Source organism: Geotrypetes seraphini, chromosome 3, assembly GCF_902459505.1.
Source record: "Geotrypetes seraphini chromosome 3, aGeoSer1.1, whole genome shotgun sequence".
Lineage (NCBI taxonomy): Eukaryota > Metazoa > Chordata > Amphibia > Gymnophiona > Dermophiidae > Geotrypetes > Geotrypetes seraphini.
Window position 1 is genome coordinate 183,733,358 of NC_047086.1, and position 16,393 is coordinate 183,749,750.

Here is a 16,393-nt window from a genome sequence, read left to right on the forward strand (position 1 = left end):
TCTCCCAGTTCGGTTCTTTTCTTTCTTATTTCTTTGATGTTCAAAAAGATAAACACGAGACAAGCCTAATAAAAATAATATATCGTAGATTTATTAAATAATGCAAACAGATGTAGATAGAGATCATTGCTGCACAATACGTTCTAACTCTAACTCCACTAGATTCAGCCTTAGATTCACATTCATTGTCAAATAGTCAGGATTACCCCTAATTCCTCATTTTGGCACCGTATCACCTGCCTGTCTTCTTCCTATGTGTCAGACAGACCAGATCAATGTGTTAATCCATTAGACTATCAGAATGACCACTAGTCCTTGCAGTTAGAGTTGTAGCTCCAGCACCCTGAGGATGTGGGTCCAAACCCCATGTTGCTCCCTGTGACTCTGGGCAAGTCACTTAATCCTCCACTTCCCCTGGTACATTAAATAGACTGTGAGCCCACTAGGCCAGATAGGGAAATTTGCTCAAGTAACCCCTTCTGAGCTCCTTTGGGAGAACAGGTTAAGAATCAAATAGATTATCAGAGGTGATTAGAACAGTGCTCATACATTTTTTAGAATCGCGCTTAGCCCCTGTGATGCATAAATTAGGCACAGCCATTTAGGCCAACTAAATCCAGACCTAAATGCCTAGACCTATGTTGTGTTTGCACCGGGCATATTTGTTACAATTCACCTAACTCTGGCCACACCCCTTTTCAAACTCAAGCACTGCAACTAGGCGACGGGTCAAAAGCGCGCGAGGACAAAGGCGCGCCGACAACCGAGCGCAGACAACTGAGCGCAGGGCTTAATCGCGCTGAAGAAAAAACGTATTTTAAAGGGCTCTGATGGGGTGTGGGGGGATTGCGCTGCCTCACGCTGCCATGTTGGGGGGTTGTGAGGGGTGTAATCCCCCACATTATACTGAAAACCTAACTTTTTCCCCAAAAAACAGGGAAAAAGTCAAGTTTCCAGGATAATGAGGGGGGTTACAACCCCCCAAACTCCCTACAACGCCAGCGCGATCTCTATTAAGTAAAGTGGGGGAGTTCCCCACCAACACCCCCCGTCGAAGCCCTTTAAAATAGGGTTTTTCTTCAGCGCGATTAAGCCCTACGCTCAGTTGTCTGCGCTCGGTTGTCAGCGCACCTTTGTCCTCGCACGCTTTAGACTATGAACCCTGCAACTAATTGATGCATTCTTTTTATAGACTCACACTTTTTGAATTGTGCATGCAACTTTTCATTAGTCCCAATTAGTGTCAATGGTGAGGTGTTATCAATTATGGTGCCAATTAGGCCAATTGATCAATTAATTTGTTCACATATATCAGATACATGCACTGAATGTGCACAAATTTAGGCACCATATACAGAATTTGAGGGAAAGTGTGCAATAAAAGACCACGACCTATGCATGGTGTGGCTCACTGGTAGAGTTGCTGCCTCTGCACTCAGAGGTTGTGAGATCAAATCCCAGTACTGCTCCTTATGACCCTGGGCAAGTCACTCAATCCTCCTGTGCCCACTGCTTTGAATGCCAAAGCAACAAAAAGGCAATATAGAAGTCCCGCTTCCCTTTCTAAATGGAACAAAGGCTTGTAAAATTGGGTTATATTTTTATGGACTTTAGAATTAATAGCTGAATTTAGGAATTCTCTCTCAGAGGTTTAGAAAAAAAACAAATGTAATATTTATTTTAATTTAAAAAAAAAAAAATCTGTGCACTCAGTAAGAATGTTTGATCTTCATTACAACTATTCCAGTCCATTTTTGAATGTTCTGTGGGGATGATGCTAAGCTGTGGAATAGGCTTCTTGAGAGTTTCCACAGTGCGAACAAAAACAGTTCTTTAAGTTACTTAAGGCATATTTTTTTCCACTGAGCTGTTTAATTTTGAAATGTGGTGGAGAGGAAGTTGGTTTCTGATGCAGCTTATTGTGAAACAAAGTCTTGCAAGGACTCTTGGATGAATTTGTTGTGCAATGGATTATAATCATTGTTTGAAACGGAAGAAACTTTTTGAACCGTTTTTCGATGAGGAAATATATAGCAGCCATTAGTTTTTAAGCCCTTTACATTAACGGGTGCTAGAATTGATGTGTGTGTCTGTCTTTCTTTCTTTCTCTCTCTCTCCTTGGCCGCTTTCTGTCTGTCTGTCTTTCTTTATTTCTGTCTCTCTCTTTCCTCTCTTGCCTGCTCCCCGTGTCCAGCAGTAGCCTTTCTACCTTCCTTTTACCTCTCCCCTGTCCAGCAGCACCTCTTCCCTTCTCCTTAATACCTGCTCCCAAACTGCTGTTCCTACCCTCCCTTCATCCCGGCTTCCTGGTCTCTTCTGGCCCACCGGCACGAATCACTGCCACCGTTGCTGCTCTTCATTTGTGTCGGCCCTCCTCTTCAAAGCCCTCCTCTATTTCTGTCTGTCTATTTATTGTGCCCCTTCTCCCACCTACCTTTTTGTTTAATCCCGTTTATACAGTGAAGGGCAACTGGTACACAGTAACCGCCACAGGGTAGATGAAACCGTCACACGTGCACTCATACCAAACTGTCATGCGCCGAACGTGCCAAACGCATGCGCACCGCACGCTTTAACATTTCTCTGCCGCAGGCTGTAACGTTTCTCGGCCATGGAGCTACAGATCACAGAGGCAGGGATCACGCAGGTAGGAGTGCACTTGCGCGCTTAGGGTTTTATTATTAATGATGGTCTGCCTAGGCTCACCATGAGATAAGTACTATGCTTTCACTGCCGTTATTCCTCATATCTCTTTTTGCATATTTAAATAACACTTAGGGCTCCTTTTACTAAGGTGCGCTAGCGGTTTTAGCACGCTATAATGCAGCGCACGCTAGACGCTAATGCCACCATAGAGCTGGCGTTAGTTTTTTCGTTTAGCGCAGGGGTTTGCACGCGCTAATCTTCAGCATGCGCTACAAACGCCAGCGCATCTTAGTAAAAAGAGCCCTTACTGTGTAGTGATAAATTCCTTTAGAGCAGTGGTCTCAAACACACGGCCCGGGGGCCACATGCGGCCCGCCAGGTACTATTTTGAGGCCCTCGGCATTTTATCATAATCACAAAAGTAAAATAAAAAACAGTTTCTTGATCATGTTTCTTTAGCTATAAATGACAATATTATTATTAAGACTTAGCCATAAGGAAAGATTTATAAACTATAAAGAGTTTTATCTCATGCAAATCGTCATTTCTTTAATAAAACATGAACTATTTTTTCTGAGGCCCTCCAAATACCTAAAATCCAAAATGTGGCCCTGCAAAGAGTTTGAGTTTGAGACCACTGCTTTAGAGATATTACCCTGTTATTTTGCCACATACCTTTTTCTCTAATTATAGAGGGGTTTTTTTCTCTCTGGCTGTTTTCGGGATGAGCCAACGATTAAAAAAAAGTACTCCTTAGAGGTGCTTTATGCACCTGAAATCGTTGTTTGGATTGACTTTGAGGCCTCCTTTGTTGATAACATTTATGGTTTATCACTCTCCACAGAGAGTGTGAGATGCATTTTTTTTTTTGATACTTTTGCATCTCTTCTCCCTATAGTGTTGATAGATCATATATGATGTCATATTTAGAAAGAAACATCAAATTTTTGTTGTTTTTAATGTTTTTTAGTTTGCTGTTTTATTTTGTTTTCATTATGAATGTTAGATTGTAATGTACAGTGCTGCGTACGTCTAGCAATGCTATAGAAATGATAAGTAGTAGTAGCAGTAGTAATAAACCGCCTAGTACCATAGATAGTGTGATATACCGTGTTTCCCAAAATTAAGACTTACCCTGTAAATAAGCCCTACACCTGAAAATAAGCCCTAGTCGCTGACAGGAGTGCTTCCCCCGTCCCCACTGACCCTTCCATCTCTCCCTCCCATCCAAACTCCGACCATGAGACCGAAATACCTGGTAACAAACAGCAGCGTCAGCAGCATAGGCTGCATTGCGGCCTTCTCATGCCCGGGCGTTCCTCTGTCATCAGCAACGAGGCAAGGAACACCCAGGTGTGAGAAGGCCACGATGCAGCCTGTGCTGCCAATGCTGCCATTTGTTACCAGATATTTTGGTCTCGCGGTCGGGGTTCGGATGGGAGGGAAAGATGAAAGGGTCAATGAGGGGGGATGGGAGGGATAAAAAAAAATGCTGCATGGGGGGATGGGAGGGAGGGATAGAAGCTTCAAGGGTTCTGCTGCACAAGGGGAGGGAGGGTGGGATAGAAGCTGCAAGGGTTCTACTGCACAGGGGAATGGGAGGGAGGGAGAGAGAGAGGGATAGAAAGATACTACACAAGGGGATGAGTGAGAGGGAGGAAAGATGCTGCACTTGTGGGTGAGAGAAAGGAAATAGGAAGAATTGGGGTGGAGGAGAGGAAGGGAGAGATGATCATTGTACATGAAAAAAAAAATAAAACCTACCCAAAATTAATATGACAGTGTCTTATTTTCGGGGAAACATGGTAGAAACTGTGGAAATAGATAGATAGCTAGATCATCACATAAAACCCTATATCAGTACTGTTCCTGATCATTGGAAAAAGGCTATTCTTCGCCCAATCTTGAAGAAATCTTCATTAGATCCTATATATGATGAAATATGTTATACCAGTGAAATACTGATGATTTGATAACTCAGCATAAAGATAGTGAATTAATCAGAGAGTCCCTGCAGTAGTACTGATCAGATAGCAATGTTCATATTTCTCTTTAAATCTGTTTGTTGCAACAATATGGGTGAAAGCAACAATGCAGTAAACTACTGTAACAATTGCAAGAATGCAAAACCTGAAAAAAGGCAGTATCCCCAATCACAGGATCCCTTCCAGACTAATCCCTATTCCTTCCCTCCCTTTTTACCAAGATTCCCCCTGTTTGACCCCCCCTCCCCCCAACATCAAGAGAAGCATGCACAAGAACACAGAGTAAGGGTGACTTTGATTCTTTTAGCCTCCTATTGAAAATGAAAACTAAACTACAAATCTACTTCCCAAAGCAACCACTGAGGTCCCAAGGAGAAAAACGACCAACCATACCTCCTGGCTGCTCCCTCTAAACTGAAACAGCCTACTCACTTTCATACCCAGACTATGGCACACCATCCCCTCCCCATCTGTTAGAACACTAGATGGACTTTGGAGCTTCAGGAAGGTCGTGAAAACCTTCCTCTTCACAAACCCAGTGCCTTAAGGAAATGCACCCAGAAATGCCATGCAGAGTCAACGCACCTACGCCACCTACTCTCACCAGATGCTGCTTAGTGTATATGTTTAATTGTCATTTCTATATTGTAAATTATGTCCTGTCTCGATTATATTGTGGATGTACTTTGTAACCCGTTCTGGGATCCTTTGGGAGGATGGGCTAAATAATTGAATAAATAAATAAGTTTATTTATTTATTTATTCGATTTTTAGCCCGTCCTCCCAAAGGAGCCCAGAACGGGTTACAAAGTACATCCATAATATTCCAGACAGAGCAGAGATGACAGTTTACATAAATTACAATATAGACATGACAATAAAACATATTTACTAAGTAGCATCTGGTGAGATTAAGTGACATAGTGTGTTGACTGGGTGGCATTTCAGGGTGAATGACTTTAAGGCGCTGGGTTATTAAAGAGGAAGGTTTTCATGGCCTTCCTGAAGTTCCAGAGTCCATCTAGTGATCTGACAGATGGAGGGATTGTGTGCCAAAGTTTGAGTATGAAATGTGAGTAGGAGCGTTTGCGGGCGGTTTCAGTTTTGAGAGAGCGGCCAGAAGGTATGGTCAGTCGTTTTTCTCCTTGGGACCTCAGTGGTCATTTTGGGAAGTAGATTTGTAGTTTAGTTTTCATGTAGTACGGAATCGTTTCATGGAAGCCTTGAAGGTGCAGCGTTTTTGAATGGGCAGCCAGTGCATGGAAGCTAATGCAAGGGTAACATGGTCGCGGATGCCTAGGTTTTTCAGAAGGTGGATTGCAGCGTTTTGCACACCTTTGGAGGCGGGAGAGAGTTTTGGTAGGCAGGCCCACTAGTACACTAGTAGAGTGTTACAATAGTCTATGCGGGATAGAACAAAAGCGTAGAGTAGTTGGGCAAATTCAGATTCTGAGAAGTAGGCACGTATGGTTTTTAGCTGGCGGAGGTAGTAGAAGGAGGATGAAACTAGTTTGGATACGTGATCTGTCATTGATAAATTAGAGTCAAGAGTTATTCCTAGGCTGCGGACGTTGTCTTTGGGTGTAAGGGTGTTTGTGGCCCAGGAAAAGGACGGACGGGGATATACGCATAAATCTTTGTGTATCCAGAGAAGTTCTTTCTTGGATTCATTTAACTGTAATTTGTTTACGGTCATCCAAGACTTTATTTCAGTTAAGCAAGACTGGAGATATTTGATTTGTGTGTCTCGGTGACGGTGATTGAATAAATAAAGTAATAAATAAGTAATAAATAAATAAGTAATCAAAATAAATAAATAAGTATCCCTCTTTCTCTACCCTACCACTACTTATCATTTCTATAGCGCTGCTAAACAGACATGCGCAGCAATGTACATTAAACATGTAAGAGACAATCCTTGCTTAATAGAGTTTACGATCTAATTAAAACAAAGAGGACAAATAGAGGTTAAGGAATTTCTCACAGAGGGAATGATAAAACAGGCAAATTTTACAAGTGAGTGGGAATTAGGAGTTAAAAGCAGCCCTTAAACTCCCCCTCCATCTGCAACTGTGAGACTAAGAGCTCCTTTTACAAAGCCGCGTTAGAGCCTTAACGCGCGGAATAGCGCACACTAAATTGCTGAACGTACTAGCTGCTACTGCTTTCTTTTGAGCAAGTGGTAGATTTCCAGCTAGCACGCGCTATAGTGTGCGCTAATCCAGTGCGTGCATTAAAAATGCTAGCGCACCTTTGTAAAAGGAGCCCAAAGTAATTTATGTGTGGATGATCTGTATGATAGTATTATAATGATAAAACATTAAGTACCAAACTTGTCACCTTGGAGGACAAGGCTTATGTTGTATATAGGGTTCCCAAACCTGCCAAAATTGTTTCTTCCTCTTACAAGTCTAGGGGACGCTCAATGATGTTACAGGGAAATACTTTTAAAACCAATAGGGGGATATATCTTTTCACTTAGAGAATAGTTAAACTCTGAGGCGCGTTGCCAGAGCTTGTGATAAGAGCGGTTAACATAGCTGGTTTCAAGAAGGGTTTGGACAATTTCCTGGAGGAAAAGTCCAAACCCTATGGGGAAAACCACTGCTTGCCTTGGATTGGTAGCATGGAATGTGATACTGTTTTGGTTTTTGCCAGGTACTAGTGAAGACGGGCTATTAGGCTAGATGGACCATTGTTCTGACCCAGTAAGGCTATTGTTATGTTATATTCTTATGTTTTACGGGCCCCACAAGTCTCTAACACCATAAGATTGTGGAAAGTTTCAAGTTTTTTTTATTTTTGATATACCGTCAATCAAAACAAGTGTCTAAACCAGGGGTGTCAAAGTCCCTCCTCAAGGGCCACAATCCAGTCGGGTTTTCAGGATTTCCCCAATGAATATGCATGAGATCTATTAGCATACAATGAAAGCAGTGCATGCAAATAGATCTCATACATGTTCATTCGGGGAATCCTGAAAACCCGACTGGATTGTGGCCCTCGAGGAGGGACTTCGACACCCGTGGTCTAAACGGTGTACAACATAAAAAGATTACAAGGAAAACAGTTAAAATAAATAAATAAAAGCAATATTTTATCAAATATTAAAAATCCTAGACAAATTTAGGTTAACATTCATGAAACAGAAGGAAAGTAGGGAAGGAAAAAGTTGTTTAAAATACATCGAAGTAAAATTAATAAAAACAGGACGGTAAATGGGGTGTGGCAAAAACATTAGGATGGGAATCACTTTAAAAGAAGCATTAGATGTTTCAAAGCTTCACAAGAATCAAGGGATTAAGAGGCGGAAGCTGATACTAAAGAGTAAAGGCATCCTTAAAGAGGAACGTTTTAAGTTTAGCTTTAAACTTTTCAAGCGAGTTCTCTAATCAAACGTCTAATGGGAGGGCATTCCACAGAGAGGGGGGGGGGTGACTGAAAGCATCTCTCCTTGCCAATGTGAAGGCAGTGCATCTGAAAGCCAGTGATGTAACACACATTTCTTACCTACAACACTTGCCTTATACAATAACAGACAGACCCATAAATATTGGATCTACTGATCACCAATGTTCATATTAAAAAATAGATTACAATTAGTAATAAGGGCTTTTGTTTGACCAAAGATAGATATTTCTTTCCCTACTACAAATGCTGCAGTATTTCTACCATTTAGCTTAAAGAAATGAAATGCAATTATGAAAAAAGAATCCTAATTACAAAAGCACTGAATATTCCAGATAATGTTTTTTCGCCATAATGTAGTGCACAGATCAATTCTTTCCCAGGAAATTTTATGCATGATGTCTGAGATTGTTTATCACTGATTTTTTTTAATGCCAGAAGATCATAAACTATAAGGCCACATTTCTGGAGCTGACTTACTGTTTCAATGTGTAGGACAGACAGCAACCTCTTCCTCAATGAGTCAGAGGACTTGTTCTGCGCCTTTAAAAAGACTACAAATGCTTGTGGGACCAGATGGCTGTGTCAAACTCAGAGGATAGGCAATTAAAAGTTTCTGTGTTTTAGAATAATTTTGCAGGCAGTATACAGGTCTTTATACAGAGAGTAGGACATGCAGTCTTGAGGGGACATTATTCATATAAATCCATTTTCAAAGGCAAAATCCATGTGGAATTTCTCTATTTAATAGAGATAAAACAAAGCAAAAATAAATAAAATATTATACATTTTTATTTATTATCTATTTATTTCATTTTCTTTCCCATCCTCCCTAAGAGCTCAGAATGGGTTACAGGTTAATAATACTTAATATACAGTTTACAGGTCATTTATATTTTATATTTACATTATTGCATTAGCATAATACATTTTGACCCTGATTCTATAAGTGGCGCCAAAATCTTGCCAAGATCTGTGGCACCTAGCCAACCTCCTCATGGAACTCAAAATTGTTCAATTGGCTTAATTGGTATGGTAATTGACCATGCCATTAAAAGCTAATTTAAAATAATAATTATTATTCTTGTATCTTTAGACCTCTCTGCTGTCTTCGACCTGGTTGATCATAATCTGCTACTTTCTCAATTGGAGACCACTAGTATCATCAGAAAAGTTTTGGATTGGTTTATCTCGTTCCTTTCTATCAGAAAATTCAAGGTAGTAACCTCCTCAACATCCTTCTCTTCATTAATCCATTTAATTTGTGAAATGCCTCAGGGATCAGTCTTATCTCCTCCTTTATTCACTATCTTTCTCAGCCCCCTTTCAACACTCATTCAGGAACATAACATTAAATCATTCATTTATGCTTACGATAGCCTTCTAATTTTTCCTGTGTCCCCATTTGATTTAGATTTAGCTCCTCTTCAGAATTGTAATGATTCAATTGCAAGTTGGCTTTCCACTAATGAAATAGTTTTAACCCCTGGAAGACCACTGTTTATTGAATTAAAGGACAACATGGAAAATTAGATTATTTCAAACTGACCTTACTTCTTTTAATTCTTTTCAATATCTTGGAATTATTTTTTATCTCCAATTCTCTAAAGTCCTTAAAAAATTATTTTGTTGGTTATGGTACATCAGATCCATTAGCTCTGTACTGGATTTTCAACCATTGCATACACTTCTTTATGCATTTTATCATTTCAAGGATTGACTACTGTAATTCTGATATTTGTGGAACTTCCTCATTTAATCTGCACCATCTTCAAACATTCCATAATGTTACAGTGAGACTTCTTTGTAAGTCCACAACCACATTGCCCTTTTATTAATCCTTTTATATTGGTAACCAGTTCAATTTTTATGCCAATTCAAAATCGTATGTCTGACCTTCAAAGCTCTGGAATAATCTACCACATTTTATTAGAGCAAAACTATTTTTCGCCAAGTTTAAATCAATGTTAAAGATTTATTTTTTCCAGAAAGCATTTTATATTTCTTTGGAAAAGTTGGGTTCTCTGGGAGAGACTTGTGGGCACAGTTTTCTTCTTACGTTTTTTTTAAATGTAATGATATTGAATTTTATTTTTTAACATGTATGGATGCCTTGTTTGACTGTTACCTTTTCCTTTTTTAAATACGATGTTCTTTTCTTTTAATTGTAATTTACTATTTTGTAAGCTGCTATGAACTTTTAAATTTAGTGGGTTATCAAGTTTACAATAGAAATAAACATAAACCTATATGTAGGTACAATGGGATTAAGATGAGGTTTGTAAGGTTCACATATTCCACCATAAGTGTAGTAGCTAGAGTGCAGTATGCACCTCAAGCCCCATCTCTATAGTTCACTACACAACCCACTAGGATATTTTGGAATCTGTTTGCTGCTATATTAGGACTGGCCAGACCATTTGAAGCTGTCATGCATGCAGGTATACACTGTTTTATTTACATCTTGAGGGGTGGCAGGGAAGGGGGACAGAGACCACTGGGGGAGTGTGGGGTAGTCATACTTATATCCCTGCAGTGGTCCTCTAGTCAGTTTGGGCACCTTATTGGCACTTATTCATTATTAAAACAGGTCTAGCACCAAACTTCCAAATTGTGTCCTGGATGTATTCTTAAATGCTTGGTTATGGAAGAAGCCTACCCTAGTTCAGCTCACACCATACCTCTAAGATGTCCCCTTGAGATTTAGATGAACTACTTATCAGCAGCCTAGATATTCATCTAGAAAATAGGTGTCGATAATATTGAATTGGAAGGGTTTGGCAAGAAACACGTCCATCTGCCCCTTTATGCCACTTTTTGGATGTTTCTCTTTTGAAAATGACCCCATAGTGGTTTTAAACACAACTGATTATGCTCAAGAGGTTTTACACCAGCTATCTGATAGCATTTTTTACCTTCCATTGGATAAAGGTCCTACCATTGACATTAAAAAGATTGATTTTTGGATCACTTTGGTTTTGATTCTGTTTGTTGACATGGAAGGAAAAGGACGTCCTTACTGTTGAGCACCCTGTCACCCCAACCATTTATATATTACCTAAGATTCATAAATCATTAATTAAGCCCATCGTTTCATCTATCTACTCATTATTAGAGCCACTCTCCACGTTTTTGGATACTGTTCTGAGACTATTAATCCCAAAGGTTAAATATTATATTTGGGATACTTTTTATTAAATCTACTTAATGAATCTGATGGAGATATGTCAGACTTTTGATATAGAGGCACTATACACAAACATACCAGAAGAAGAGGCCCTGGGTATTCTGATGAATATGCTGAAGAGCAGAACAGACAATTTGAGATTTCCTTCCATTTTTATTATTTAATTGGCTATTAAAGCATTATAAGAGAACTTTTCAAGGTTGTTATATAAACAAATAAGAAGTATTACCATGGGTGCCACCATGGCACCTGACTTTATCATCCTGTACAATGCACATTTTGAATCACAATTCTTGGAATCCCATGCCTCCTAGGATGAGGTTAGATTCTGGGGCAGATAGACTGATGACATCTTAATGCTCTGAAGAGGAAGTGTTGATAGGCTACACAAATTTTATGTTTTGGCTTAACTCTCTCGATTCTATTCTTAAGTTCTCTATGCATTATGAAAAGTATAATATCACTTTTTTAGACCTTTCCATTTCTAAAAGAACATTTGGGTTCCAGACAACAGTATATGGAAAACCCATGGATAAGAATCAAGTTATGGTGGTTTTTCCAGGAGTTGCTATATAAACACAATATGATTTTAGGTTACCTTTGATGGTTATCAAGCTAGTCTTGAGCTTTAACCCTGTTTTGGATTTTTGAAATGATGGAAAGCCTGCTATACGAGAGGCTGCTGTAAAGTTCTCAATCCAACCAAGATAATGATGAGCCATGAAACTTACAAGTTATTCAACACTTTTCTTGACACTTTTCATTTCATATCATTGAAATGAAAAGTGTCAAGAAAAGTGTGAAATAACTTGTAAGTTTTATGGCTCCACATCAATCGATTCTTGATTGGGTTGAGAACCTTTCAGTGGCTCCTCGTATTGTTATGCTTAAGAATATTTGGCTTAGGAAATATGAACATCATCGCTTGCTGCTATCTGTACTTATTTTCTTGTTGATAAACATCTTTCATATTGTAGCTTTGATAATGACTTTTAATCAAGTTTAAATGCATTTAAACTTGATTAAGTTTAAATACATTTAAACTTGATTAAGTTTAAATGCTCAGGTTTTGTTTACCGAAGGAGTTCATATTTGGTCATTCACACATTTGTAACTATTGGACGATAAGGATCAATGATTCATCTTTAACACCTTGTGTCATATATTGTTTTCTCCTCAAAGTCTCGCATTAGACACAGCATGGTGCAATAAATGTTGCTTATGCGGTTTTAAACACATTTGTTCATTTGGGGTGACTGGAGTTGGATGTCTGTATGAGCGCAAGAAGCTGTGGTGACACCGTCCTTTCTTCAAGAAGTTATACTTGTTTAAGATAAGTGACAACTATACCAGTTTTTGCTGAATTACTATCACTATAGTTTAAACTGCAGTTCAGAGGGCAGTGCGTGGGACCTTCAGACAACTTGCACTAGTACGATTATTTGTACTTATAAGCAGTTTAGGTTGGTGATCTGAACACTTTATCGACACTTTAAATGTATCTGTTTGATATGTATATATTTTTATTTTTTGTTTTCCTTAGTTATTTTTGACTTGTGGAGTATTTAGTACGGTGATATTCTAACAGAAGCTTTGAATTATTAGTGAATTGTGGTAATAAATGTTATCACAGGAGCTTGTCTCTTCAGCCGAAAGCCTGAAGTCATAATGCCGTTGTACAGGGCCATGGTGAGACCTCATCTGGAGTACTGTGTGCAATTCTGGAGGCCACATTACAGTAAAGATGTGCGCAGAATTGAATCGGTTCAGCGGACGGCCACCAGGATGATCTCGGGGCTCAAGGGTCTCTCGTACGAAGAGAGACTGAACAAATTGCAGTTCTACACTCTCGAGGAACGTAGGGAGAGGGGAGACATGATTGAAACATTTAAGTATCTCACGGGACGTGTCGAAGTGGAAGATGATATTTTCTTTCTCAAGGGACCCTCGGCCACAAGAGGGCACCCGCTCAAACTCAGGGGCGGAAAATTTCATGGCGACACCAGAAAGTATTTCTTCACAGAGAGAGTGGTTGATCATTGGAACAAGCTTCCAGTGCAGGTGATCGAGGCAGACAGCGTGCCAGACTTTAAGAATAAATGAGATCCCTACAAGGGTCAAGATAAGGAAATTGGGTCATTAGGGCACAGACAGGGGGTGGGTAAGCAGAGTGGGCAGATTTGATGGGCTGTAGCCCTTTTCTGCCGTCATCTTCTGTGTTTCTATGTTTCATTTCACAGCTGACTTTTCCTCCTTTAATTTCACAATTGAGCACTTACAGCATCCATAGCTCAGTGGTTATTATTGTCTGACAACTGTGGCATATTTGTTCTTTAATTGTCACATCTATTCGTTCATCCTAAGAATTTTTAGACATTTAGCACAGTCTTTAGCACACTTTATTGAATTTCATTTCTTCACGTCAATCAATGTTTAAAAATTTCAGTCAATTTTAATAAACTCCACTTGTTCAATTTATATGTTTAAATAATCAATGATTCATTTTTATCTTCATTTTAATTTTCTATGTTAGTATTTGCTTGTTGCATTTATTATATTTGAATCATGCGTTATGTTTTCAGTGATGGCTCCGTAACTTTGGAACACTTTACCTCAGCATGTAAGAGAGGAAAATCATTTGAGTCATTTTAAAATTAACTTAAAGAGTTTCCTTTTTAAAGATGCTTTTAATCTTTAAATTAAGTTCAAATTTTACATTAGTTTCTTTCAGGTTTCCTTTTTTTCCCTCCCTAATGTTTTTTTCCTTCTATGGTTCTCTTCTGTACTTTAAAATATTGAATTGTAGTTCTGTCCCTCTTCACCTATCTGAAAGTCTGTCGGTCTAACCCATTCTTTTAAATTTTAAACGATATGTTTAAATATATGCTTTTTTAAAATTAATGTTGTATCTCGCTTAGTAAAACAAAATAAGCGATTCATCAAACTAAAATAAAACTTGAAACTTGCAGACTCCTGATGCAGACGTACCACACTGAAACACTGCTCATGTTGGGTCCTACAGTAAAACTCCTTTGATTTATATGAGGATAGTAGATTACCACTTTGAAAGAAATAATAATCATAATAATAATTTATTATTGTAGACAATATAAACACACCTATAGCAATCTCATTCATTTTATCCTCAACAACTAGAAAAAAAGTAGGGTTAATAGTCAGCTGACACAGTCACTGGATTAGTTAAAACACTGGAATCAGTGCTGAATATAGGAGCAACTGACAGAGGTATGTAGACTCCCAAATTTTTGTTTTGTATCATTGCCGGATCTTTGTAAATTCTTGTTTATTATTGTCACAGAGGCATTATTGTCAGTAGTGTGCACTCTTTCATAAAGGTCCTTTTCTAATAATGTGTGCACACATGCATGATTTGCACATGCACAATGGTGTATTCCTATGTACTGTATACTGCTGGGACAGAATGCACTCTTTCAGAATCAGTGTACACTCAGACATTTTATTATGTACTTTTTGCAAAAAGTGTATATTTTTTCAAAATTGGTCACTTTTCAGCTGGTGATAGACATGAATTTTCAAAGGCTGGCCACCAAAGACAGAATTATACCCGATTATTCAATGCTAAGCCATGCCAGGGAATTAACATTGAATATCCAGGATCATCCTGGCATGTGCTGACTGCCATATCTTATACAGGCACTGTTCCCTCTAAGCGTAGTGGGAATCCTTCAGCTACAGTGCTCTCAGTAGGGAGATGGTGTTTTACTGTTGTGTTTTCAAGTACTAGAGACAGGCAGGTTCACTAGAGTCCTGCAGAGCTTGACTGTCTTACTATTGAAAATGTGATAATGAAACAGCACCTCTCACTGGTAGAACTGTAGATGAAGGACTCCAGCTCAGCTTAGAGGGAACAGTATATACAGATCCAGGACCAATATTCAGATGGGTCGCACCTAAGACAGGTATGCAGGCACTGGTTAAATATTAAATGGGACCCATATCAGGGGAAACAGGTACTCTCATCACCTCCAAGATACCTCTCATTCACTCCCTAACCCCCTCAAAGCAAAACGCAAGCCCTCCTCCACTCCTGTAGGCATCTTGAGCATATCTTTTGTATCTATGATGGTCTAGGGGGTCCTAAGGGCAGCAGCAATGCCCACTCCCACTTACCTCTCATGGCTCTGGTCTCAAAATGGTCACTGCCACCTCGAGCGACAGCCTTGCAGTACTAAGTTCTGTTATAAAATAGGTGGTGCCCACCTGTTGAATTTTGGCTAAAGTATTTGGCTATTTAGTGATTTAATTAGCCCAGTACTATCCATATACTTCTAAGAAAATATTTGTCTTAGCAAATTATGTGTTTCCTAAACTTGGTAAATGAACAATTTGCACTGATATCAACCATAATGTTAATTAGAATCCAAATAATAGTTCAGTTCATACCTATGACTTTTCTCAATGATTTTTTCACTTCTTCATTTCTCATACTATAAATAATAGGGTTTAACATTGGAATTAGAGCTGTGTACAATAGTGAGAACAGTTTGTCCTGGTCTGGTGAATACATTGAAGCTGGTCTCATGTAGACAAACATCAGAGTCCCATAAAACAGAATAATAACTGTAAGATGGGAGGAGCAGGTGGAGAAGGCTTTGCGTCTTCCCTTTGCAGACTGAATTTTCAGGATGGCAGAGATAATACGGACATATGATGTCAGAGTTAATACAGAGGGAATAATTGTCAAAAACACACCCTCAGTAAATACTACAATTTCAATAGTGAGCATATTACTACAGGAGAGTTTTGTTAATACTGTGAAATCACAGTAGAAATGGTTAATCTCATTGCCCTTACAGAAAGAGAACTGAGATATCAAAAATACATGGGGTACACTGTCCATAAAACCTGTGATCCAAGAGGCAGATGCCAGAAAGACACAGATTCTCCTGTTCATAATGAGCACATAACGTAAAGGGTTACAGATTGCAACATAACGATCATAGGCCATGACAGCGAGAAGAAAGAATTCTATACTTGTGAATGAAAGAAAAAGGTAGAGCTGTGCCATACACAGAGAAAAATAAATCAGTGTCTCCCCTCTCAATAGACTGTGCAGCAGTGTAGAGAGAGTGACAGAGGTGTTACAGATGTCGAGGAAGGACAGGTTACTGAGGAAGAAATACAT

At 39.1% G+C, this 16,393-nt stretch overlaps 1 protein-coding gene across 1 annotated transcript; it reads right to left on the bottom strand.

Moving 5' to 3' along the window:
* Nucleotides 1–15,640: 15,640 nt before the first annotated feature.
* LOC117357225 (olfactory receptor 1G1-like) lies at nt 15,641–16,393 on the bottom strand. Its single transcript, XM_033937597.1, has one exon. It carries the CDS (start codon nt 16,391–16,393, stop codon nt 15,641–15,643), a length of 753 nt encoding a protein of 250 aa, XP_033793488.1.